The following is a 26,356-nucleotide window of genomic DNA, read 5'->3' on the forward strand; positions in this document are numbered from 1 at the left end:
AGGTAACCACGGGTTGGGTTTTGCAGTACCTGGCTAAGAGGAGCGTCAGCGTTAGCCCCCGGGGAGGGGGAGCGGCAGGCAGGGGGAGAGGAGACCTCGCTGTTGGTGCCCTCCTCCCCTGACTCCTCCGTCACGGGGGAGAGAAGTGTGTGGCAGCGGCCGGCTGTCATCTGACCACACATACATACATACCACGCATCAAACACACGCATCAAAAGAAGCAGGTGGAGGAAAACGGGGAGGAGACCAAAAAGAAAATGCCCAGATCAGAGGAGTGAGGAAACAGAGAGAGAGCATACAAAATTAATGTGGGTGAACAGATTAGGTAGATTGCAGTGAGCACATTGCTGATTAATTAGATGGTGAGTTATCAAATGACACTGAGAGGACACCAGACCACATTACTGCTGTTGACATCAAACACTGTGATGTTTTTTGCCATAGCACAGCCTTTAAGAGACACTTTCCTCTTTGCTAGCAAAAAGACAAACACTGGCAATGAATGAGCCACTCAGATTTCTCACAGCATTCATCAGGGGAAAGGAATGGCCAGTACCAGGAAGTTGAAAATCAGTAAGTGGTACACACATTAACGCAAACTGACACGGCTCAGACCACACAGATATGCATACATACTGTAGAGTTGCAGTTTCAGAACCACAGTCGTTTCCTTTCCATCACAGACACACTTCCCTTGTCATGCCATATCAAAGACTAAATCGTCTATCTGTGCTGTATTTGATCAGGAATGTTTAAGAACTAGAAAAGAAGCACTTATACAGCTTGGTGCATGATACATTACGGTTTTGTTCAAAATAAAAAGTAAGCAGAGGTCCAGAGAACATTAGATCAAGGCAAAAACTTCAGCAAAGCATAGCTAAAGCCTTGCCTAGCTAACAGCAGCAGCAGCTGTCCCAGAAGAAGCACAGTTGTCTGTGAGGCTGCATGCTTCAGGAGAGAGGCAGAGCAGAATGTCAGCCAAGCCCTACTGGGCTGCTTTTTGGCAGTTAATAGGGAAAATTGGCTGTCTGACTCAGGACCTTGTTAAATTCAGAGGACTTTTTCCCGGGCTTTATGATGCAACGCAAGGCAACCAAGAGCATCGACAAACCGGCTTGTGTTCAAAAAGTGAGATTGCTTAGAATCTGAGTAGTACAAACCCAACACTTTGGGAACTATGACAGTGTTATGTATGTCCTACCCATGTATGCCACACACACAAACGTATCATGCTCACACACACACATGCAGTATCCTGTTTCCTGGCCTGCTGAGACAAACACACCACAAGCAGCAGTTACAAAGGAAGGAGGCAAAGAAATCTGAATCAGAACGAAAGACGCGGAGGAAGAGAAGGTAGTGAGGCGTTAGAAAAATGAACAATCAGGTCGAGGATAACGTATTATAGAAGCAGGCAGACCGAACCAGGCTAATACAAAGCTAAGTGAAGTGACACAGCGCATTATTGGTGCAGTAATACACAAGAGGAGACAGCCAGACTAGAAACACTTGCGGTGTAGGGAAGATAGGGGGGGCTTGTAATAAAGAAGAGGAACACGATAATAAAGTTCTTTTATATTTTCATATCATGCACCACTGAATCGATGCACATGAGTCCCTGCAGCCAACATTAAGATGAAATGTCATCCCAGGGGCTCCACATAACTTTGTATAAAGTAGCTGGCAAACAGTAACCTGTAATCATAACTTTCATCTGTACACACCCTCTAATTAAGGATAACTTTAAGCCAATTAAATCATTGGGAAATTAACTGTAAACACCCTGTAGGAACTCCAAATGGATCCCTGGGGTTCCTTTCTACCCAATGGTCTGAACAGAATGGGGAAGGGGATAGGAGCTGCACATGTAAACACACACACATGGGCCAGACAGACATACAACCATGCAGTATGTACATGTGAGTCTCTGGGTGATGTGTGGATGTGTCCAAAAAGGCTTTGCCACTCACCATGACGACAGAGGGGTGTGTTGGAAGCTGCTTATTTACGCCAGTGTTGGTGGTTGCCACAGAACTGGGCAGCTCCTCATCACTCAGTTCGTCCATGCCGTCCGACAAGCCCTCCACCTCGTTGACCGTGAGCAGCATGGTGGCGTGTTTGGCTTTCACTGTCAGCATCTTACATTTGGAGTGGAGCGAGGCGATCTGCTCCTGGTAGCCACGGATCTTCTGGGCCAGCTCCTGTCAAAACATCCCACCCCAAACAGAAAAACACCACCACCCCCAGGGTCAGGAGAGTGTGGTTCAGTCCACAGTGGAAGATCAATAGTTCCTGGGTAGATAGGATCCTGGAAAAAGGGGGGTGGTTGAGTTGGTTCAGTGTTGAATGTGGTGCCGGTGTGAGAGGAGTAAATGGAGTGGACGCATTCTCTTCTCCCTGCGGTCTCTCACTTTTGGCTCCAGTGTGTAAGCCTAGAAAGAGAACAGCACTGCCTTCCTCTCTCTCTTTTCTCTCTCTTGCTTTTCTATATCTCTGAGCCAATCAGAGCAGCACAGAGGCGGGCGACTCGGAGCAGCAGCGAAGCCAAGAGACAGGATGTTTGGTTGAGAAAGAGACCCTCGCAGAAATAGTTCAAAATCCCTCAGACACTCCCTCTCGTACACATACACAATTGGCAAGGAAAAACAGGAAGTGATCTCACTGCCTCCACCCCCCTTCCTCTTCCTACCGCTTCCCTCCTCCGCCAATCCTCGGGACAGATTTCTTGCAACAAAAGGGAGTCATAAGGAGAGGAGGAGTGTTCAGGGCGGAAGAACGACAGACATGGTGTCAAATTACAGCTATGGTATGAGCCGGCAGGCCGGTCCAGCTCCGCCTCCCTCCCTCCGCCTCCTCCACCTCCTCCTTCCTCTGCTCACTCTTTTCCCGCAGATGGTCAATGCACTGATAATCAGGTCATGTGACTAACCGGGCCAGTGGAGTAGCAGTTATCTGCTCAGCTTAGAGATCAAACTCAGACATAAACACACTTTCATGCCAAGTCACTCTGCAGCTACTGAGAGATTGCAGTAACAAGAAAACATATAAATATATATGTATACACACTATATATATTTATATATACACATATATATTATTATATGAATATAATATAATATAATATATATATATATATACACAGACATCTGTGTTCATATATTCCCTGTCAAGTAGTTAATGAAATCTGCCAGAACCACGCAGAAAAAAACTATAATGAAATAACAAATGCGTAGCCTCTGGAGAGATCTGTTTCTCTGCAGGACTATGCCTCTCTCAGTCTGCCACCCCCCTCCTTCTCGATCTCTCTCTCGTCGCATTGGATATCAAATACACCTACTAAGCAAAATGAAACTGCAGCAAAAAGTACAGGCCTCAACTAAAACAGGTAAAAAAAAAAAAACATCTACCCTGCATCACCAGGAGTTCATGCAGATTATATTTACATGCATCAGATAAAGGAAGAATGTGCACGAGTTGGGCTTGTAGAGGCACAACAGCATTTCTCCCAGAACTGCTGTATGTCGTGGCACTGCTCTTGATCTCATATCAAGATAACAGGGAACAAATCCACATAGAGCAAGTATAAAAGTATAATTAATATATATATATATATATATATATATATATATATATATATATATATATATATATATAACAGAAAAGGGATGATTGATGTTTAACTGATGATTTTGATGCCTTCAGTTACAACACTGGCTCAATGACTATATTTGTAACGCTCAGTCTTTTTCTGTCGTAACGGTTGCCCACAACTATACTACAGTATGTATGCTGCTTCGACTTCTCCTTTTATGGTATATACACTGTCACAAAGTACAGGAAATATATAATGACTCAACCTCTGATATTTTTAGCCGTCAGCATACAGTTTATTTAGTTTATGTCTTTAAATGTGCCCTTTGAGGCAAGTGGCATCTGTTCTCTTATCCTGGTTTGTTAGATTTTTTTTTAGGATTTTTGATGTAATGCTCATCTACATTCAGTCTCCAAAATCTCTTTAGGACCTTGTTGTTTTGCTGTTAATTCACTGGCTATTTTGTCCAAACAAGTGAATCTGAGTACACTTCACATTTGGTCTGAATGGCTGAATTTGCTATAATGCTATTCAGTGAAGCAGCAAATTATATGTCGATATTTGTGGAAAGACATGCTCATATGGATGTAATGCAAAGTCATTTCATAATAAATATATGACAAAACAAAGTGTCTTCTCTGACCTCATGGTGGTGTATTTGAGCCTGAAGCTCCTGTATGTTATTGGTGGAGACAGGCCGGTCCTGAATGATGCGGTGAGCCTCTTCTATTAATCTCTGGAGGTTCTTCACTTCCTGTTCATACTGCTCATACTGCACTACAGCCTCCTAGGGTAGAGGAAACATACCAAGGTTAGGTTGAAGTGTCATATTTTCTAAAATTATCAGAATATGTGAAACATATTATGGATCTCTGAACAGAGTTGATCATTGCTATCCCTCTCCAGTTAGGTCAAAGGTGAGAGTCACCCACAGACCTCATCTCTTCTACTCTGTCACTATGTCACAGTGCATTTGCAATATGAAGACTGCCCTCTACCTGCAGGATGTTGCACTGCTGGATGGTGGTGTGCTGCAGTTGGCTGGCCTCTTGCTGCAGAGTCTGAGCTGTGCGGCAGATCGGCAGACTGGCCATTACCTCCTCTGGTAGACGGAGGGCGCTCTGACACTGCTGTACTGTCGCCACCTGCTGCTTGAAGCCCTCCATTTCCACCAGCAGACGCTTATGAAGGAATGAAGCATCGTCACACATTAATGAGGAGTTGTTGGGTGTGTGATGAAGCAATGCGATGTTGGAAATAGTTGCTTTTAAGTTAGTCTGCATGTAGACAGATGGAGACATATTACAACTGTCCGCATGAACTATGTGTATGTGCAGCATTCTCTATGTTTAAATTCAGATTATATATAGTGTTTTAAATGTATGTATTCACCTGTCTCTGTGTGAGCTGCTCTCTGAGGCTGAGCCTGTTGAGGTCTGGTGAGGCAAGTGTGATCTGGATCTGGTCTACAGCAGCATGGAGGATCTTCACCTCGCCCTCTAAACACAGCATGTCCTGCGTAGAGACACATAAAAAAAATGAAAGTACATAGAGGAGTAGGACCAGTGAATACCCGATGTATCATCTACATATAATGTAGCTTTCAAAAATGATTATTCAGTCATATATATTTAAACAGCAGACCGCAAAAGAGTTTCTTCAATTCAGTGTGAGCTAAAACAATATGGCAGGTAGCTCTTTAAAACAAAACACTTAATTTGCAATTTTCAACCCAACAAGATGCATTTCACATGAAAAATAAAGAATAACAATAAACCAATAAAGGTTGTGCTACGTCTTCACCCGAGACCCAGGCATCCAAACTTACAGGAGGAATTGTAAACACATTTCCATCACACAATGTTATTACCACTAATCAGCAAACAGTCTCATCTGGGTACCAGATGCTTAGCAATCACATTAGCGTGACAGATTACTGCTGCACAAGCTCAAACAGTGCAATCTATCATGAGGGTGTAATATGATGAATGATCATAAGAGGGCACTGTTGGGTTGTAGCTGTGATGTATTTGACTCACTCCAAAGGGATGTGTGTCTCTTCTTGTGCACCAAACATTTTTGAATTAAAGAAATTAAATTACATTTCTTAATGAAGATAATTTGATCAGAGTTCCCTAAAACTATTTTAGAGGTAAAGTATTATTGATGTCTGATTCCTGTAATGCTTGGCCGTTTACCTTTGCTGCGTCCTGCAGACTCTGGAGGCGAGTCTTAGCAGTTTGCTGCAGCTCCTCTGTGTGTCTGCTGAGGTGTTTCACCTGCTGGATCCACCTCTCCGTCTGCAACACCTCCCCCAGCTGCCCCTCCCTCTCCCCCATGGCCTCCAAGTCACCATGGAGACCCCGACACTCCCGCAGCAAAGCCTATCACCATAGGAACATAAATTACAAGTCAAAGAGAGGAGCCTTTTTATGCAATTATACTAATTAAGGCCGGCCAACACACTGTACAGTGCATGACAGTTCACTGGAAATCAAGCAAGTGTGTGAATCTAATTAGCCGTTCATTTATGGGGTGTCTTCAGATTTAGTAGGTTTATGCAGGAAATATTAACCGCTCTTGCTTTTGAAAATAAACATAAAATATAATAGAAGACATTTTTTACAGCAGTTTTCAGACACCTTGGGATCCCCCTCCCTGCTGTGTGACTTATTAAGAAAGACTCACCTGGTGTGCTCGTATTTGTTCCTGCAGCTGGGACGCAGAGCCCCATATGATACTACCGATGACCAGGGCTTCTGCCTTTTCTGTCCAGCCCAAAACGAATACTTTCATACCCCGATATTCCTCCATCTGTCTCTCTGCCTGCTCACAAGAAAGAATAGTTAATGCAGAAGAATATATAGTGGGTACTTATTTGTCTTTGAACTGAGTGGACATCTCACCTTCTTCAGTCTACTGGCTCTGTCCTGGACCTGTTGCGTGGTGTGCCGCTGCACCTCAGTCAGTTTGGCCACAGCATCGCCCAGCTGCTTACACAGCAGAGGGTTCTGCTCCCCAAACTCCTGCACCGCAACTCCTAATTCTGCCACAGAGCGAGCACAGCATTCACACTCTTCACAGAGAGCCTGTAAGAGAGGAGAGGAGAGAGAGGTTATGTGAAAAAGGAGGAAGCGGTCAAGTCAAGAAAATACAAGAACATGGTGAGTTGAAGTATGAAAAATGGATTTAACTAAAAAAATCACTTGCTATGATTTATGCTTATTTGCATTGAAAGTTAGATTAGAAGATTTATGACCACTTATGTCTGTACGATTTATGTGAATGTTCAGCCAGCAGAAAGTGAAAGCTAGTCTGGCTCTGTCTGGAGGTAACAAAATCAGTCTACCAGCTCACAAATGTATCACATTATATCTTGTTTGATTAATTTGTACAAAAAAAAGAGCAATTTGTGGGCTTACAAAAGAGCAGTGAGTAATTAGTGAGCTTCAGAGGTGATTGTAGGGGGAAAAAATACCTCCTAACTCCTAACTGATTTAACTATACACTTCCTAAGTGTTGTGGGACTACAGATGGGCAGAGGAGTGAGAGAAGAAAAAAAGTTGGGGCGACAAAAAGGAGGACAGGAGGAAGGGGTTCAGACTCCCATCTGGGATACTCCTCTCAGAAGTGGGTCACTGTTGATGGCTGCATTCAGTTCATGCCATTCCAACTCTCACACACTCATTAACCTCAACATCTGCAAAATGAATAGCCAATTTAACAGGGGTTAATTGCTTGTTAATTAGTCAATCTGTCTGGTTGATTACTTTGGTCTCCTCTTTTGCCTCCTCCAGGTCAGCACCCTTGTCTTCCAATTTCAGAGCGACGGTCTTCAGCTTCGCCTCAATGTCCTGGAGTCTGAAGCTAAAGTCCTCTTTCACATCTCTGGTCTGCTGCACTTCTCTTTCTCTTGCCTGGACCTGAAGCAGATGGCAGAAATACACAAAAACTAGCATGTAGCTTTAAATAATGCTAAATGGTTATGGACATTTCAGCATGCACTCACTGGACAAGAGGCCTGCACTGCTTACATTTTTTTAAAGACATGCAATAGTGTCGTTAACATAATAAGTCATAATAAACACACTTTTGACATCCCTAATTAGTTAATGAAACCGCCACATTTAATAAAATGTTCATCTCTAGCCAAGAGAGATCACCTGGTCTTCAGCGGAGCCCAGAGCCAGAGTCACCTCAGCCAGCTGCATGCTGAGCTCAGAGGGCAGACCAGCCTGGAGGTCCTGATACTTGGACTGCTGCAGCTCTGTCATGCGCTCCACACTCTGACGCCTGCTGATGACCTCACCATGTGCAGTCTGCAACACAAACAAGATCACATGATCTTTTCTGTTAAGACATGAAGGATAATGTATGTATGTCCAAACCAGCCAGAGCTTTCTATACCTAGTTGACAAGGACATGTCAGTGTGGCCTTATGTTTAAAGAATGTGTGTGTGTGTGTGTGTGTGCATAAGGTGGCCTACCTCTAGCTCTTGCAGCAGTGAATCCAGGTCCGCAGTGGGACTCAGCAGTAAGCCACGAGTATCTTGGATCCAACCTTTGACCAAGCCCAGCTCCTTCTCAACCTCCTCTCTCTCCCTCAACTCCTGGTGCACCTGAGCCCTGCTGGCTCGTACCCGCAACACAAGACTAGACAAGACACAGCGATTATAAATCTATTAAGCTATTAATACACTATACATTTTAGTTTATACGAAGTCATGCCGTTGAACATGTTTTTGGTTGGCTGGAGCAGCTACACCACTGGGTCACTCACCTGTCATATTGCTCCTGCATGCTCCTGATCTCTTGGAGGCAAGGTGTCTCTTCATGTCCGTTCTCTGTCTTTTTCTCCATCGCCTCCTCCTCATCTCCCCTGAGGCTGCGAGTGTGTTGCCCCAGCAGGGCCAGGATGGACTGCTCCCTCTCCACCTCCAGGCTGAAGGAGTCGTGGTACTCAAGGAGGCTCTGGAGCGCCGCCCTGGTGGCAGCCTTCTCCACTGTGCTGTCTGGGACACGGTTGTGGAGGTCTTGAGACACAGAGCGCACCTTCTCCATCTGTAAGATTCAGGTTCAGTGGGTGCAGCAGATCTTGGGTTAATAATTTACCTTTAGCGCTTCACAAACTAGTAAACCAAAACATTTTATGTATGTGTTCTTGAATACATGATATGTATTCACAGTATACACAGTTAACAGGCTATCTCATTCTTTTAATTTCCTCGCATCCGTTAAACAATATGAATTCTCCTGCGACCCATTTTCGTCTTAGGAAATGACTGGTCTCCAGATTCAATTGCAGTGAATGACATCATGTCCAGTTGAACAAAGGGGCCATAGAAATGGTTGGACAACAAGAAATGTGCCACATACTGTATAAGGAAGTGGCCACCGTTCCGTACAAGGTTGACCTAATTTCTTTTTTAGGGAACAGTGCTGTGTGGGAGTGGACAGTGTTCACACTTGAAATAGGCCGGAAGGCAGGAAAAGGGCTTCATGACAAAGTGTTTTGGCAAAAGCAAACAACTGGCCTGAAGCCTGGAGTTACATCACAGCACACCGACTAGTTTCCAGTTGTTTGACCTAAATCTGTGAGAATGAGATTTCTCTTGACTTGTGTGTTTGTTGTGTGTAATGTGAGTATAAACAGCTTCCGTGGACTGCAGGCATGCTGATGGCTAGTTTTACACTGTACATGTACAGGACTGAAGCACACTCATCACACCTGATGCGCTTGAGCATTCAGAGCACACACACTCCATGTGCAGCATCACCAACAAATGTACAGTATCTTCTCTCACCTTGTCAGTGAAGTTCCTCCAGTCCCTTGCGGTGTCCTCCAGGGCTCTCTCCTGGGCCCGGGCCACACTGCGGAGCCTGGTCCACCGTTGCCAAAGTGATGACACAGAGTGGCTGGTGACAGCTTTGCTGGACTCAGAGATGATCGTCTCTAACTCTGTTGCATTCTCTTTCAAAGCATTTAGAGGCAGCTCGAGCAGATCGACGTGAGCCACTAGAGACTGAAGCCAAAAGATGACAACAAATACACGTGTCATTTCATAAATGCAGTCTTCTGAAACATAAAAACTATGGAAAACTAAAAAAGAAACAACTCTGCAGATGCACAAGTGAACATGGACTAATGCATTAACCCTCCAGTTAAATATTAAAGTGCATCTGGTGCTATGACATGAACAAATATTGGAATTAATGCAAGTTAGAAGATTTCTATATATCATATAACCCTTTTCTACACAATCTCTGTTTTATGAGTGTAACAAAGTGTCCCACCTTGTATCTCTGACACTTTTCCTCTGCCTGCTGGACACTGACGGCTTTAGCTGTAGAGAACATGGCCATCTTGCCCTCTGCATCATTCATCTGTTCAACTAGTGTCTCTTTCTCATGTTGGAAGGCGGTCCATAGAGCTGTGCAACTGGAAAAATTAGACAAAATTACAGACTACTATTGAGGGAGATTTATTATTAAAACATGCATCATATGGACTGCACATATCAGCTGCGTATACATATATTTCATAGCTCCTTGTTTAAAACTAATACACACCTCTGCAGCACCGCTCTGTAAGCATCCAGTTGTTGTTTGACTTCAGTGTTTCTCAACAGCATTGCCTCAACCTTTTCTCTCACTTCACGCATCGCTCCTGCTTCCAAAAATTGCTCCAACAGAAGATCCAAAGTCCTTAGCACCTCTAAACCAGCAGTGAAGTGCTTTTCCTGGGCTACAACTTCTTCCACATCCCGCACACAATCTGTCTGGTTCTCAAGATCCACCCCCGAGCTGGCTCTCTGGAGCAAAGCTGCAGCAGAGTCCAGACAATTCTGCATGGACTGCAGAGATAAGTGGTGCCTCTGGGCCAGGGAAAGAGCTTGATCCACCGCCAGCTAGAATATGCAGAAGGTGATTTCATTAACTTCTTGATGTATTTTTTTTTCTATATTTCTATGTGAATTTCTTCTCACAAAGGAAGTTACAAATACACTAAATTATTACAACAAGCACGGCCCTGTCAGCAAAAATAATTCAATTATATTAAGACTGCAGATGTATAGTTTTGCTTTAACTTTTAGTTTTAACTGTAATATGTACAGTAAAAGGCTATAACAGCTTGTACATTTTTTACACACTGTAAACTTTGCTGAATAGAAAAGGCTCTGCTTTGTCATGGTTACTTTTATTTACTATTCAACATGATGAAATCTTTTGGATATGGTATTAAACAGACTAAAACAGTTATTAATTAATAATAATAACCAAAGTACTTATTCAAACTTCATGGAATCTCTTGCACTTCTCTTGCAATCTCTTGTCTTTTAAATATTTCAGCTTCCCCAAGTCTATTAATATTGATAGTATGGACGAACAGGAGATGGAAAATAATTTTCATGAGATTTGAACCATGAATTATAAGTATAGCATATGAACTTGGCTGTATCAATTAGAAAAATAAAGGGCCATAAAAAGTCTCTATGATTGTAATTTCTGAATAATATATACAAATACGTCCTGTCCAGGGTGTACCCTGCCTTCACCCAATGACAGCTGGGATCGGCTCCAGCCCCCCCCCCCCCGTGACCCTGAATACAGGATAAGCGGTAGAAAAAGGATGGATGGATATACAAATACCTGTTTTTTGCTAATTCCTTGTTGAACATCAGCTCCCAGCTTGGCCAGTTCCTGTAGTTTCTCTTCTATTTGTGCTGGAACAGTGTTTTTCCGACTACAATACCTTTGCTTTTCTCTGCTAATTAAGGCATCTCCTACTCTAAATCTACTTTTCACTTCCTCCTCTACAATCTTCAGTTTGCGCTCTTCCTCATGTACCGTCCTAATTCTGACCTCTGAAAGAGTCAAAGGCTCTTCCATCTTGTCCTTGATAGTCCTCAGCCGTTCCAACATTTTCTCAATCTCTTTTGTGAAATCTTCATTCTTCGCTACCGTCCTTTCACTTTCATCAAGAAAACATTTTACTTCACACCGTAAAGACTGCAATGATTCAAGCTGCAGCCTAGTTTCTTGTAAGGCAACGGGATCAAACTTCAGACCAAAGCCTTCAGTTTGTTGGTTACAATCTTTAGCCTGAGAACTCATACAATCCAGACTTTCAAGCAGCGAATAAAGACTTGTGATTTTATCCATGGCACCCTGTTCTGTGTCTGACTTAAGTCTGACCAGTTCCTCTTTCGCAGACTTCAACTCTGAGTCCAACTTAGCAAAGACCCTGTTGTGTTCAACTACTGAGTCAAAGCAATCATCCAAGCATTTCATTTTCTGATCATTCATCCTCTTCAGTGTGTTGTGGAGACTGACCAGCTGCAGTGTCTCTTCAGCTCTGTATTGCTGACCTCTACTGAGAAACCCCTCATGTTTGCCATGAAGTTCTCTCACAGCAGGGCTAATATGGATTAAACTTTCCTTAATATTTCTGTATTCATTAATTAGACGAAAGACAAGCTCCTCCTCCTTAATTCTGATAGTCTGCTTCTCCAGATTGTCAAACTGCTCCTGAAGTTCCTCCAGTGCATTACGAGTGATATCAAAGAAAGTGCTGAACTCCTTTCGCTCCAAGATTGTTTGCTGGACTCTGTCTTTTTTCTCTTTGGCTAGAGCTAGGATGGCGTTGTACTGCTGAGGCAGGGCATTGAGCCTCTCATCTAGGTAGCAATGATCAATCTCATTCAGCGTAGGGAGGATCTCCTGGCCTATTCTTTGGACGATAAGTAGAAGGTTCTCATATTCTGAAGCTTGTTCTAGGACATTCTGGAAGTTAGACAGTTGTGTTTGCAACTCCAAGCTGTCGTCAATGTTGCTTAAATTAATTTCAGGGAAGGTGATGGCGTCTGCTCGTCTCAACCAATGGCAAGTCTTATCCAGGTCAACTTGGAAGTACTTCCTGGAGGTCAAGGCCTTCTCTAAGTCTGTGAGACGCTGGGTTGTCCTCTGGAGAGCAGTCTCAAACACTGTTTGCAGCTTCTCAAGTCTGGCCAAGGTTTCTGCTCTCTCTTTGTCAGTGGCATCTCTTTCTAGCTCTCGCCCTTGTACCCAGAGAGATGCCAGCTCTCTCTGGTATGCCCGTAAACCACTCTGGATGACCCGACAAGCAGCAACCTGCTTGGCTAGATCCTCAGGGAGAAGCGCTATGTGGTCATCTATCAAAGCCCTCCTCTCCTGTTGCTGTACCCAAGACAGGGCTCTCCTCAGGCCTTGAAGAAACTGTGTCCTCTCTGTGAAGGCCTAGAGAGGAAGAATTCAATATTTCATAATTTATAGTTTTAACAGCTTAAAAAGACACAACATATGTTTCAATGGGGTTTAAGGTTATTTTGTTTTCTTGGATCACATGGTTTCTTGTTTTCACCAGCCTAACTGATCAGAAGAAAGTTGGGTCCTTGAGGAGATAATTAAAATTCGACTTGCATCCAATACAAAATCCAGCTGCTTACCTTACTGAGGTACTTCCTCCTTTGGGCAACCCGAGCCCCGAGAGCCTCCACCTCAGACTGCGCTTGTTCAACAAGCTCCTGTAGGAATCTCTTCTCACTCAGCCCCAATCTGGAAGCCACTGCCTGGGCCTCGCTCACTGCTTGACCCAGCAGCTGCTGACGGGCCTCCAGTTCGACACACACGCTCAGGTGGTCAAACAGGAAACTCTGGGCCAGATCGGGCGGTGGACTGGTTTTCAGTGCTGAGGTAAAAGCAGGCCGCTGCTCCTCCACCCACTCGCGGGCATCCTTCAGCTGGGTTTCAACTCGGGCAAGGTCCTCTAGTGTCTGTGCAGAATCCTGGATCTTCTGTTGAATCAGGGTTTCAAGCTGTGCCCAGCGCTGCTCCAGATGACCAACCTAGTGGAAGACAGAACGCCATATAAAACTGGACCCACTATTTATATACTATATTATCATAACTTGCCATCATAACAAGCAACGGAAGAAGTGCAAGAATGGAGGCCAACCTGTTGCTTGATCAGCTCCTTGTCTAGCAGGCTAAGTCGAGGCAGGATAGCATGTCTCTGGTCTCTGAGGTCTTCTAGAGTTGTTTTCTGCTCCTCTAGGTCACTGGAGAGTTTTTTCAGAGCCTCTAGATGCTCACTTGTACTCTCTGTGTCAGCCCTACGTACACAGAGGCATGGTTTAGGACATCAGTTCTATGGTCTAGTATAGTGTTAAAGATACACAGCAATCGTCTTGGCTGAGATAAGGAGAAAGCAATGATTGCAACACCAGAGGTAATATGTGTATGTATTAAATATTGTATGAAAATGAATTGAGGGTTTAAAATTCACAACATCACAGCATCACACAAGCTTGATACCTGGCTAGGTAGTCCCACTCCCTGGATACTTGGTGGAAGAGTTCTTCCACAGCAACAACGATCTCCTGGTACTCCCCACTTCGCTGCATGTCTTCCCCCCGCTGAGACTCAAGTTCTTCTGCCTGCTGGCCCAGATCCATCCAGCTTCTCCTCAGCCTCCTTATCTCCTCCAGGGCAGGAGAGACCTGACCATCTGTCAGCTTACAGACGGCTTCATTCAAATGGGTTACCTCAGACTGTCTCTCCCTAATCTGCTGAAGGAATTCCTGTAGGAAAGATAAGGGATTTTGTAGTCTAGTTTATTTGTCTGTACGTTTGGGTAGACAATGAAATATAATAATTAATACATTTTTTACAACAATATAATTTTGTTGTAGAATAAACTTAAAACTCATATTATGAACATACAGATGAAACTCAGACCTGTGCCTTGTCCAGCTGGTTCTGTGCAATCTTGGGCTCCAGCTCTGCAGGTCTCCTGACGAGGTTCTGAAGTTGTTGCTCCGTTTCTCTCATCTGGACCTCCAGATCTGCCTTCTGCTCCTCAATGTCCCTCCAGCTGTCTGCTACCTCATCACACTGCAGCATACGCTCCTCGATCTAGAAACAAAAACACAATGGAATAACTTCTCCACCAAGTAGTTTGTCAAACAGTATGTTCATTTTAAAGCTTTGTGAACGCTAACAGACCTGCAGTTTGACCTGCTGGATAGCTGCGGCCGTCCCCCTGACCCTTGGCTCGGACAGGTCACATGTTGAACACACAAGCTGGAGGTAAGTGATGGCCTGTTCCTGGAGAGCCCGCTCCTGCTTCACCTGCCCCAACAAAAAAAAAGTTTGTTCATGATCCTATTTATTGACTCATCATATTATTCCTTGAGGACAATCTACAATTTCCCACATTTTGCTCTCCATCCAAAAACAGACAAACTGATTACTAAATGACATCTATTTATATGAATACTAGTAACCAAGCGATTCATAATTTCATAAGGAAACAATATGTTTAAAAGAAATCAAGGCAAACAATTAATCAGTTGTGATGTCCATTAAGGTCATGCAGTGGTAGTGGCTTACTGACCTGCTGTAGTGCCTCCTCCAGGCTGAGAGGTGGATGTGCGGGAGGCTCCGGTTCTTCTGAGGCAGAAGTCAACCAGGTCTGGCACTGCAGCAGTGTGTCTTGGAGACTCACATGTCTCTGCAACTCATGGTCTAGACTCTGATACACCTATAAGACAGGGACACGTATATATCAGTGCTACACGTCTGGACAGACCACTTATACTTCCATGTAGTAAAATCCAGAGGAAATCAAGCTAAAACTAGAAACTGGAGTAAAGATAAAATGTTTCCTAACAACAGCAATACACACACACACACACACACGTGCAATTACACAAACACAAAGGGAAAGAAACCAAAAACAACTAGGCGGTTATGCAGCGTTGTATTTGACAGGTGTTGAATGTGGAGGCGTCCATGCCCTCCAGGGGAGAGCGAAACAGCAAGGTCTGATTGACAGTGTTAATATGAGAGCTCGAATGAGGGGAAGAAGGGGGGGGGCATGTATTGGCAAACTGCCTGGTGTATTTGGCAAAGGCTAGAAGGTTGGCATGGTGGCAAGTGGCAGACAGGATATTAGAGCTGGGTTGTGCTGGGACACAGTTGGCAGCCATCGTAACACTGGAGGCACAGTTGTAGAGAAGCCAGCAGCGTATTGGTAAAGTGCGGCTGGATCACACAACGCCAGATTGAACGTGTGAGTGCTGGTGGAGGTGGTGTCTTGGGAGGTGAGCTATGATGACAGAATAGAAATTGCCAAAATGACAGAGTGGGCCTGGATTAGAGGGCTCACCAGAGCTACTGAATATTGGTGTGTGACCATTTTTGGCCAAGGCATGAAAAAGTGGAGTTGACAGGGGATATGCAGGGATTAATATGGGGAGATCGAGTTAGTGATTTTGGCTGGCGAGGTCTGTCTGCTGTTGAGCTCCACTTTGGCAGCCTTAATTGGTCGTGCCCTCTACACTGGCAGTGAAGGGCTGCCTTGAGAGATGGGTTTAAGTGTCAGAATGGGTTAGAATTAAGTCGATGCGTTGGCTGCTGGAATATTAATTACACTGATATGTAGAATGGGTGCATGCATGTGTGGTCACATCCATAGATGCATGTGCAAATGTGCGTACATCCAATGGACCACAAATATGTCCGACGTTATCAATGTGTGAGAACCATTTCACTATTTCAAATAAAGAGTACATCTCAGTTTCCCCATCCCTCCCTCCTCCTCATCCTCTACGTCCCCTCCCTCTCTCTTCCCATCACCTCCTCCTAACTCACTCTCTGTGCTGTGCTACAGATGGCTGAGTAGCTGTCTCTGGTGCCTTGCTGGTGAGCCTGGACCTGCTGTCTCAGCTTGCTCTGCACGCGGTCACTGCAGCCTTGTACCAGGTGGTCTCCTCGCCCCTTCAGAGCTAACAAGCGGTCCTCAAAGCCCGCTATTTCCTCCATGATGGCCTGTGGAGGACACATTAACAGAGTAGGATCATCGTCAGAAAGAGTCTACAGTATGTCCAGAATGTGTCCACTCGTCAATGACACAGGAGGTCAGGTATTAGACAGGCCTGAATGGATGAACTTAAAAGACGATGGAAAGAGGAATGACAGCAGCTTTGTAAATTAGGATCAGCCACTTTGGTTATTTAAATAAGTCCGTTATATGAGTTCTCATATGCTATAATCTCCGCAAGCAACAGAAAAAAGATTCAGAGATGTGATTGGTCACCTTGTGCCTGGACAACTGTTGAGTGGCTGCCTCCAGGCTGCCACCGACAGTGGGATCAGGAGTCACCATCCTGCTGGACATCTGCAGCAGCCAGCGCTCCACTTCCTGGAGCTCATTGTGGTAAGCTTCCAGTTCCTTCACCTGGCTTTCCAGATTCTCCACATGGGCCTGGATCACATGATTAACAAACCGTGAGCCCACACACAGACAAATTATACTGCAACAGTTCCAAAAACCTTCCCGAAACAGAGGTACATGTCCCATATTTTTGTTTGCTTCAATTCACCTGTTAAGTTTCCTAAATGAAAGAGCAAGTTTCTATGTACTAAAACTGTTGTCATCTGAGTACAGGTTCTCACCGTGGCAGTATGACAGAGTTCAGTGTATTCTCTTTGCATCCTGTTAATTTTGTCTCTGATGGAGGGGTAGTGCACAGAGGCCAGCAGAGCGTCACCTTTCTCCACCACTGACTTGATGGACCCATCATGGGACTGAACCATCTGCAGCAGAGCCTGGGGACACAAACAACGTTTGACTTTAGTATCCTATTATTTAATTTTTTTTGTATTAATTATACTTGTGATTTCAATTCAAATACAGTGTTAATGAGAAATGCCAAAGCTGCTGCTTTACCTTATATTTAGCCAGCAGAGCTCTCCGTTGGTACAGTTCAGCCTTGGGCTCCACAGGGGAGCCGAGCAAAGCCCTGGTCTCCACCAGCCACTTGGCCTGGGCCATATATCGGTCCTGGAACTCCTTAGCTAGCAGTAAGGTCCGTTGTAGGAAGCTGTGCTCCTGCCTCAGCCCACCTGCGAGCTCCTCCAGCTGTGCAAGTCGGGTCTCTACCTCCCCTCCTAAACTCTCAGCTCCAGCTTCATCCAGGAAGCCTGCTGCCTGCTCTGCCCGCTCCCTCAGCGATTTCAGGAAATTGTGACCATGTTGGAGATCGGACTGCAGTGTCTGGGGTAGAAGCAGAGATACAACTCAACATGGTTGCTGCTACAGTGATATCACCCATTCATTACCCTAAATTACCTTCGACCAGGGGATTTTAAATGTTTTGCTGAGTTAAAGGAGAATATACTGCTTCTTCTAAGATGAGGGATTCCTACTATCATAGTCTCCATGACTTGGAGGTGAACATTCAAACACAGTATCAGGGATTTCTTTGTCCTTCACCTCAAGTACCACCCCAGTCACCCAGACCAGCCTGGCTGTGTGTTTGAAAGGCTTTGAACCCATCAGGTAGGCTGACACCTGGATGGTGAGATGTGGAGAGGACTTGGAGGTCATGTTGTGGAGAAACCATAGTGAATAATATGAAAGGAGGATCCAATTATATGGACCCTTAACAGGCAGCAGTAGCTGCAGGGGTTTCCAGGGTAACCACCACACACACACACACAGACACACACACACACACACAGACTTCCACTCGATGGGACGCCATCTAGTTTTCATCAACAGTCTATTATTGCTTGAGTAGAGGGTAGCTTCACACTGCAACAACCCCAGACCTACTGCTACTGATAATATAACAAGACCTCTGTCTGCACACACGTTCATGTTTTCTACTTCACATGAACCTCCCATCAGGTTCATCATTCCAGGTTGATCAATAGGAGACACTCAATTTCTGGAATTGTATACAATTCTTGTGGTTAACGCGTGAGCTAAAAGAAGAAAGTCTGCACCTCCGGTAATTTCCATTTGTAGTCGATTTAGTTATGTATGACTCATTATCCCCACTTCACATCGAGACATCTGCCATCATCACACACCTTACATGTTTTCTTGTCAATATGTTGAATCAAATGCGCAGATGAGCTTTTAATTAACAGTTTTTCAGAATTAGTCCAAATTGTTCCTTTTTGAGGAACCATTCAAACCAAAATTATCTTTATTTTTTACATGAAAATGCTCACAGTTCAATTCAGCATCTTGTTCCAGTAAGGACAAAATAATAATTCAGAGGCAGTTTGGTCTCACAATCTGTCTTTGAATTAAATGATGGAAGGCTACAAAACCTGCTTAGCATCATATCATTAATCCTAATACTATGATACAGTAGATAGTGGTGAAAATGACATGAGGTCCTGAACACAGCGTTCCCTTTAAACTGTCTTCTACCACGTCAGCCCAAAATATCCATGTCAAGTGTAAATAATAAGCACTTGCTTCTTATTCTGCAGAGGTTCTCAGGCTCCATTATCTACTATAACACATCCACTGTGGTGCTGGCAATCATGTTCATCAGTTACATTATCTACTAACACAGGTAAGACATGACGAAGGTGACCCTGTGAGCCACAGTTAGCTCTGATGAAATTGTCTCTCTGCCTTGAATGTATTGACTCCAGCAAACTGCGGCACACAAGCATCATATTGTATTCCATGCAGGCAGATTTCTTGGGGGAGAATGCCCTTGGAACATTTATGAAATGTCAGTGAAATTAAAAATTATGGAAGGGGGAGGCAGCGAGGGAGACTCAATTAGGAGAAGGAGAAAACCGTTTCTTGTTTAGCATTTTGCCCTGTGTACGATTTCTGAAGCAGCCAGTGATTGGAGGAAGCTTGAGGTGAACCCTAGTTGTTAAATATGGCAAATATATTTAAAAAATATATATTTTTTCCTGTCCAGGGGCAGAAATGATGCCTTCTGAAATATGTCTTACAATGGATAAGCACTAATCAAAACACTCTCATTTTAAGAGCTCTTCTTGAAGGTATGATTCACACATTTACAGTTACAACTATCAAATCAAATGAAGTCCACATCCAACTAATGGCCCTTGACACAGCTATTGACTACTGGTCTTTGTGTCAATGCATAATCATCGGAGCTCACCGAAAAGCCCTGTAGCTCTCACTACGGGAGAATGAGTAAGTGATGGAGCACTCCCGTATTATCTGCAGTGTTGGAAGGACTCATGTGGTGACAGCATGTCTTCAGTCCCTATGCAGAGACAGCGCATCGATCCCAGACCGGGATTACTGCAAAGCCGGCACCAGATGATGTACTGTAAATGTCTATGTGTGTGTGTGTGTGTGTGTGTAAATGTGTTTCTGGATATTTAAGGGTGTGAGGAAGACAAAGAGAGATCAGATGTAATGATACATAAAGAACGGCAGTGGAAAAATGTGTGAAATCACACAGGATTCACGGATTAGAGAGTTCGCTGCAGCTTGTTAGTTAGTACTTTGGATGGGGTGATATGAAGCAAGTGTTAGAGGAGAGAAGTGTGTGTGTGTGTGTGTGTGTTTTGTGAGGCAGTAAGGGCACTGCATCAATTACAGTGTCTGCGCCAGCAGGCTCCTGACACCGGCGCTTCTTCATCCTCCACTTCACAGTGGGAGGTCTCTCCCAGCTACCACGCTTCCTCTAAACCGGCACCCGCTTTGTCTTCATAAAGACTGGATCGATACACACAGACTCATCTAATCCTCGACACATTCGATATGAACTATGCCAAGCAAATGTTGGTGGTTTCTTTTTATTGCAGTCTGTACGTGAACTGGGCTACTTTCCTCCGATGCCCAGTTGACAAAAAGGGCACAAAGACAAACTGTTACAGTTATGCCACCACAGCAAGTTTGTTCAGCCATATCCAAATATGATAGATATGCTGAATGTTTTAAAAGCATCATGCATATTTTACTGGCCAAGCATGTTGAAGCTGCCAAAGAAATCTGTACACTTGATGTACCTAACAGGTACCGTATGTTGCTTGGCAGAGAAAAAGATTGCACATGGACATTTTTGCTGGATTGGATATTAGACTAACATGAGTTTGTGCTCAAATATTCCACTACAAACAGGAGTCTTGCTAACTCATCAGTTTGCCATGTTAATATCCAACGTCTGTGCTGATTTATTGCAACCAGGCACTTCAGGTAGGTGCATTAAGTGCCAAACCGCACCTCGTATCCAAGCCTTACTAGTTCGATTAGCCTTGCTGACAACGTGAGGTTCGTCCAACCAAATAAAACAGTACATATTTAGGTAAATGAAGCAATACCTCGATTTTTTTCATCTTCTTCTCCATGGCGACCCGGTCAAGAGGTTCAGAACTGTCAGTTAACGCCGCGAGGCTTCTCTGAGTGGAGCTGAGCCAGTCAGTGATGGACGTGCAAAGGTTCTCAGACTCTTCGATGCTCTTCAGCTCCTCCTGGAGCTGCTTGATGGTGTCCTGAAAAAATGAAGGTTTGGAAACATTTTTATAATTATTGTAGGGACATCCCTTCATTCTTCCTAACTCTTAAAAAGCATTATGGTCATCTTATGACATGAATAGGTTATTTAATTATTTATTTTTTACAGGTTTTTGTTGTTGGAACAATTGATTATGAATTAAATGTGCAACGACCACCACATTTCATTCCAGCCTTTGTATACATGGCTGCAGATCACAGGATTGAATATCTAGTATATCTGATATTTAATAGAAAGTCAATATTGGCCCAATTTAATAAGATTTCTATTTGATTTAACCATAGCAAATAACTAGGTTAATTACTGCTCCCCTTTCATATTCACATTGTATTTTCTACTTTGAAGATAAAGATGAAAAACCCTCACTTAAAGAACAACTGCTGCCGTTTGTATCAAAGGTTAGGATAGTTGGACTCTTCAGACTGCATTTGGTCCGGGGAATATTCAGGAAACATGGTCTGTATCTTTCCTTTAAGCTACAAGATGCACCTCAGCTGTCTTACCTTGGCCACTAAGGACCAAGAGCCCTCTGATCAACCATCAAAAACATCCGTTTCTCCCCATCTTATCCATCTGCAGAATGTCAATAGCTTCACTACAGAGTGGAGAGGGTTTTTTATGTTTTTGACGCATTATCCACTTGACTGAGATTTTGAAACGGCACCATGAGGATGTAGAGGTTTCATGCAGGTTTGACACATTATTCCTTCAACTTGCAAATCCTGCGGTGAGAAGCTCCAATTAGCAGATAGTGCTGAGTGCACACCTTTTCTGACTAGACGGAGGTAACAGCCCCCCACCTCAAGCCCATATGGCCCCCACTTCACACAGTATATAATTACAGGCATCCTTGGTATGAGAGGGATGTCATGTGTCTGCATACGTAGTGAGGGCGTGAGGGGGAGACACGTGCACACAAAAACTCCGATGTGTTACCGAAGGTGTAAAAATCAATGCAGTGCAGGCACCGCTTTTCGACTCCTGGTGCTGGAGTGTGAGATTGCTTTCTGTAGCGTTTAATTACAGCCTTAGCCCCCAGACCAGAGCAGCCCCATTGATTTTCCTTTAGTCCCCCCCAGAGGAGCAGACAAATAGAGAGGCTGGGTCTGAGTATACAGAGCAACACAGTCAGGGCTCAGAGCCATAACTCTCAAAGATACTTCAATGGGGGTGTTAAAGAAACAAAGTCCAAACTCTCACAGGAGCATATTCCATGGTGAGAGATAAACATGTATGAGGAGCCCACTGCGGACAGAGACCCCAATGGCAATACACACAGCTTCACATTTCCTTTATCTTTCATTAAGACAGGAGTAATAAGGGATTAAACCTATACCTAGCCCATTAAGCCTTTATGTTTAGCTATTCTTCACTCGTGGACAGGTCGGTATCTTCCAGGGAAATCTTCTGGTGGACAGGAAATTAAGTAATGTATCTGCCTGGACTTCTGGGTGTTTAAAAAAATACCCTAATATGCCTTCATAATGATGATAGTGTTGTTTAAATTGGAAACTATACTAAGGGTCAAGTATACCAGCTGATGACATAGATTACAATCAATTCTAATTGCTACACTTTAAAAAAAAAAAGTCATTTACATTACATTACAGTCTTAGTACTCTTGAAACGCGTAAGAAGAACTAGGTTGTCTGCATAGACTGTTACCTTCAGAACTACACATCACTGTTTAATAGCCAAATTAATATAAATAGTATTGACTAAAACTTCCACCAGAATAAAACAAAAGGGAATAATGTTTAACATGCTGCAAGGCAAATTACTTTTCAGTCTGTACCTCTTGATGATAAGGTTATTTAATAAAGTAGGTCTTCCTTCCACATGAACATAATTAAAAACATAATTTTTTGGAAGAACTGATGCTTGTTTTAAATAACATAAATAACAATATAAATAAATCCCTGAACAGCAGACAGTAGAGAGCGTCTAACCTGTATGTTTAGAAGCAGGGAATGGTAGCGGGTAGTGAACTGTGTGGCAGTGATGCTAACACGACTACTGATGTAGGTTTCCTCCAGAACCTGCTGGGCAAGAAAGGAAAGGCCATCGACTTCTCCCTGCCGTGCAAGAACTGCCTCAAGACACCCCTGTTCAGAAGGGACACACATAAATGTCCAATGAGCATAATTATAGTCAACTTTTTATGAAATAATAGGAAACAAGAAATAACAGATCACATCACAAAGATATTGGGCCATGGGATCTGTGTGTGTCTGTGTGTGTGTGTGTGTGTGTGTGTGTGTGTGTGTGTGTGTGTGTGTGTGTGTGTGTGTGTGTGTGTGTGTGTGTGTGTGTGTGTCTATCTTAATGCAGGGAAGGGAAACATTGAGAGTGTCAACATCCTGACGTTTGGGTGAAAAAAACGTCAAGATGCGTTTTTTTAAGTCGCTCACTGACACTTGCACAAAATTTGAAGAGCACATTTCTTATATGGACTTTCTCTGACCTTGAGTTTCTTCAGCTGAGTCTCCTTGGTGCTTCTGTCTGACCGTCGATGACGCCTGACGTTTGCCACTTTCTCCATCTCTTCCAGCCACTGGGCCATGCTCAGGAACCTTTGGCCCATCTGCCTCAGTCTGGTCAGTGTGGAGTTCAGCTGGGTCTGAGTCTCCTCCAGACGGCCCTGGTAGGCAGCCCACTCGTGCTGAGCTGTGTCCAGCGCTCTGTCCTCGATCTGAGGTACACCCCAGGGGATAACTCTTTCTCTGCTGGTCAGCACAGAGGAGAGCAAAGACTGGCCATTTGAGCAGTGTTCCTGCAGGAGCTTTAAGGGAAATAAAAAGGGAAGAATAAAAAAAAAACAATGTGATTGAGTTTAAAGTTGTTAAGTTGCCAAAAGTCCAGACTGTCCAAGGCCTTGTTAGAAAGCTTTGAGCCAGAAGTGTGATGATACGAGGAGGCTTCACATTACATTTGTACACTCTCCGTTCATTACAATTAAATTATGCACAACACTCCACAGTATGAATACCTGTAGCTGTTGCAGTGTCTTCTCTAGCGTATCCACGTTTCCCTCTGGATGGGACAACAAGGCCAGAGTGGCCTGTTCCTGCTCAAGCCAGTCTTCAAACACATGTAACCCCCTTTGATACTCCTGATGGACCAGCACCAGCCCTTTGGCCTTACTGACCGCATTCTGCAAAGTGACAGTTTGGAGACATTACTGGAAAGAATTGGTATTTATTTATTTGTCAGAGAAAAACAAAAACATTGTCAACAAAGCAAATGTATGAACTGTAATGTGCTCTGAAGCTGTAAATTGTCTTTAAATCTGCAAACAAAAATGAAACATTCTCCAACAATTTGTTTGGAATAGGAATATTCTCAAAGAATTTATTGTACAGTACCTGCAGCGGGAAAAAATGAAACTGTACGTTGTGTGCACTCTTAGTACCTTGGCCTTTTCTTTGAGGCTGTTATATCTACACTGCAACTGCTGCACCTCCTGCTGGGTAGTGTAGTGTTCAGCCATATTGGACCCCTTTGTGGCAATGGTCTCAAGAGGACTGCTGTGACTCAGTACTTCTTCATAGAGGAGCTGGAATGAAACAACATGCACACACTCAGTGTAGTATATCTAACTCCACTGGGAGGCTCGGGGGTGTGAATGTGTGTAGATATTCCACATTGTGGTGAATAATGGAAAAACATGGCAGCTGCTCTTTAAAGATGTATAAACATAGCAAAATACAGACCATACATAACACATTTCTTTGTGGAAGTTTGAAAAATATAATTTAGCTTTAAGGCTATAGTCATTATTGCCATAATGAATTATGATACCTTAGTCTTTCCCAAGTTGGCGGTCTTGTCTCTCATCTCAGAGTACTGTCTGTCTGAGCAGCTGAGTGTCTCCTCAACCCGGTCCATCCACAGCACAAACTGACTCACGTCCTCCTGATAGCTGGTCCACTGCGACAAAGCACCCTCCAGCTGGCTGTTCCATCAACATAATAATGTTAACACATAGGGAACAAACATAATACAAAAAACACACAGACACACACATGCATTTAATCTAATTTCCCCTGCAACCTTTCAACCTACTGAAATCTATCAAGTGAAACTAGACAGCTCCCAGTCCCATTTATCAATTGAGTGACAGTTTCTTTGGTTCATTATCACAACCTTTTGCACTGAATGGAGGCTGAAAGCAAAGAGTCCCATGAGTCTTTGAGGTCCTGGATCTGTTTGCGAATCACTGGCACCCCCTCAGCTGACGTGTTCCTCTGGACTGCCTCTCCCCGCGTCAGAAGCATCTTTAGTTGGATCTCCCTCTCCTGCCGAGCAGCCAGTAAGGCCTACAGGACGGACATAAAAACACTGATCTTTATTTTCTGTTTCAACACCGTTAAAGATTTACAGCATGGTTCCTAAATGCTACAAGACATTTCCCCAGTGTTTCCTTTGATAACTGAAATGTCAGCATGACATGAAGGAACCATATTGCTGGGGAAGCATGGATAGCTTTTTGAGTCTAACATCAACCCAAGCTCTGAAAATGGTAGCATATTCCTTTAAGAGATCCCACACCCATTTTGTCCCTCTTACTTCCAGCTGCAACATCCGGTCCTCTAACACACCCTTGTCAGTGGTCGTGGAGATGCAGGTGTTGAGGACTCTCTGGGCTTCACACACCCAGTCCTGGAGCTCTTTAAGGCCATGAGAGAAGAGGCGATGCTCTCCTACAATACGTTCAATCCTGGAGGCCTTGTCCTTCAGAGATAAGAGCAGAGCACTGTAAACACTGTCTTTGTATAATGGCTCTGAGAAACAGGTTAAAACTGAATTTAACACGTTTTTTCATTTATGTTTGCAATTTAAATAATAGTCTTGTTTTTCCTCACAGACATCTCCAGAGACATTACTCCCCCTCCCCCCACATTATAGCACAAACACAGTGTATTTTGTTTTTCAGTCATCACTCGTAACTCTCTTACATCTGTGCAACTGTAGAGAGGACAGAGGCAGAGCTACAATAACCATCTACAAGTGGCAATTTTAAATGATTTCATTCTTGTTTCCATGTCTGGCGGGGAAGAGGACCTAAAAATAGCTCTCCACACACGAGCAGGCGGTAAATACATCTCATTCATCATCACTGTCCTGAGGTTAGAGAACGGTGCTCTGCGGTCAGTGTAATGTTTTCTTCTACATTTGATCAAATTAATCATGAGAGTGTGACCAATGTAAGGAAAAAAAGGTCACATTGTCAAGCACTGACAGGTTTCAGCTCTGGCATTTTAGAAGTGCCTCAGTGGATAAAAGGTTGGCTCAACAGTCTTGGCTTTCTTTAACCCTCCTGTTAACCCTCAAATGGTCTAACATCTGTTATCCTTCAGGTGCATTTGATCCCAGCTATTCAAACCTTCAGAAAATGATTATAACCCCCCATCCCACCCCTTTATACATC

At 43.8% G+C, this 26,356-nt stretch overlaps 1 protein-coding gene across 1 annotated transcript in view; it reads right to left on the reverse strand.

The window, feature by feature from the left end:
• Positions 1-26,356, reverse strand: part of syne1a (spectrin repeat containing, nuclear envelope 1a) — a 102,905-nt gene that overhangs the window by 30,008 nt on the left and 46,541 nt on the right. The window contains exons 61-94 of the mRNA XM_084030258.1: positions 25,495-25,659; positions 25,072-25,244; positions 24,727-24,880; positions 24,338-24,481; positions 23,915-24,079; positions 23,390-23,707; positions 22,875-23,030; positions 20,732-20,902; positions 17,346-17,672; positions 17,072-17,224; positions 16,713-16,880; positions 16,268-16,444; positions 15,009-15,155; positions 14,618-14,743; positions 14,351-14,527; positions 13,928-14,193; positions 13,569-13,725; positions 13,060-13,458; positions 11,243-12,850; positions 10,163-10,500; positions 9,887-10,031; positions 9,397-9,615; positions 8,373-8,653; positions 8,080-8,245; positions 7,756-7,911; positions 7,363-7,515; positions 6,499-6,681; positions 6,281-6,418; positions 5,791-5,976; positions 4,985-5,107; positions 4,591-4,773; positions 4,236-4,379; positions 1,971-2,201; positions 30-170 (exon numbers count right to left, since the gene is read on the reverse strand). Coding sequence (XP_083886384.1) covers positions 30-170; positions 1,971-2,201; positions 4,236-4,379; positions 4,591-4,773; positions 4,985-5,107; positions 5,791-5,976; positions 6,281-6,418; positions 6,499-6,681; positions 7,363-7,515; positions 7,756-7,911; positions 8,080-8,245; positions 8,373-8,653; positions 9,397-9,615; positions 9,887-10,031; positions 10,163-10,500; positions 11,243-12,850; positions 13,060-13,458; positions 13,569-13,725; positions 13,928-14,193; positions 14,351-14,527; positions 14,618-14,743; positions 15,009-15,155; positions 16,268-16,444; positions 16,713-16,880; positions 17,072-17,224; positions 17,346-17,672; positions 20,732-20,902; positions 22,875-23,030; positions 23,390-23,707; positions 23,915-24,079; positions 24,338-24,481; positions 24,727-24,880; positions 25,072-25,244; positions 25,495-25,659 — 7,938 coding nt within the window. The remainder of the gene's footprint in view (positions 1-29; positions 171-1,970; positions 2,202-4,235; positions 4,380-4,590; positions 4,774-4,984; positions 5,108-5,790; positions 5,977-6,280; positions 6,419-6,498; positions 6,682-7,362; positions 7,516-7,755; positions 7,912-8,079; positions 8,246-8,372; positions 8,654-9,396; positions 9,616-9,886; positions 10,032-10,162; positions 10,501-11,242; positions 12,851-13,059; positions 13,459-13,568; positions 13,726-13,927; positions 14,194-14,350; positions 14,528-14,617; positions 14,744-15,008; positions 15,156-16,267; positions 16,445-16,712; positions 16,881-17,071; positions 17,225-17,345; positions 17,673-20,731; positions 20,903-22,874; positions 23,031-23,389; positions 23,708-23,914; positions 24,080-24,337; positions 24,482-24,726; positions 24,881-25,071; positions 25,245-25,494; positions 25,660-26,356) is intronic.

The sequence above is a fragment of the Eutrigla gurnardus genome (genome assembly GCF_963514095.1).
Source record: "Eutrigla gurnardus genome assembly, chromosome: 16".
In the NCBI taxonomy this organism is placed as follows: Eukaryota; Metazoa; Chordata; class Actinopteri; order Perciformes; family Triglidae; genus Eutrigla; species Eutrigla gurnardus.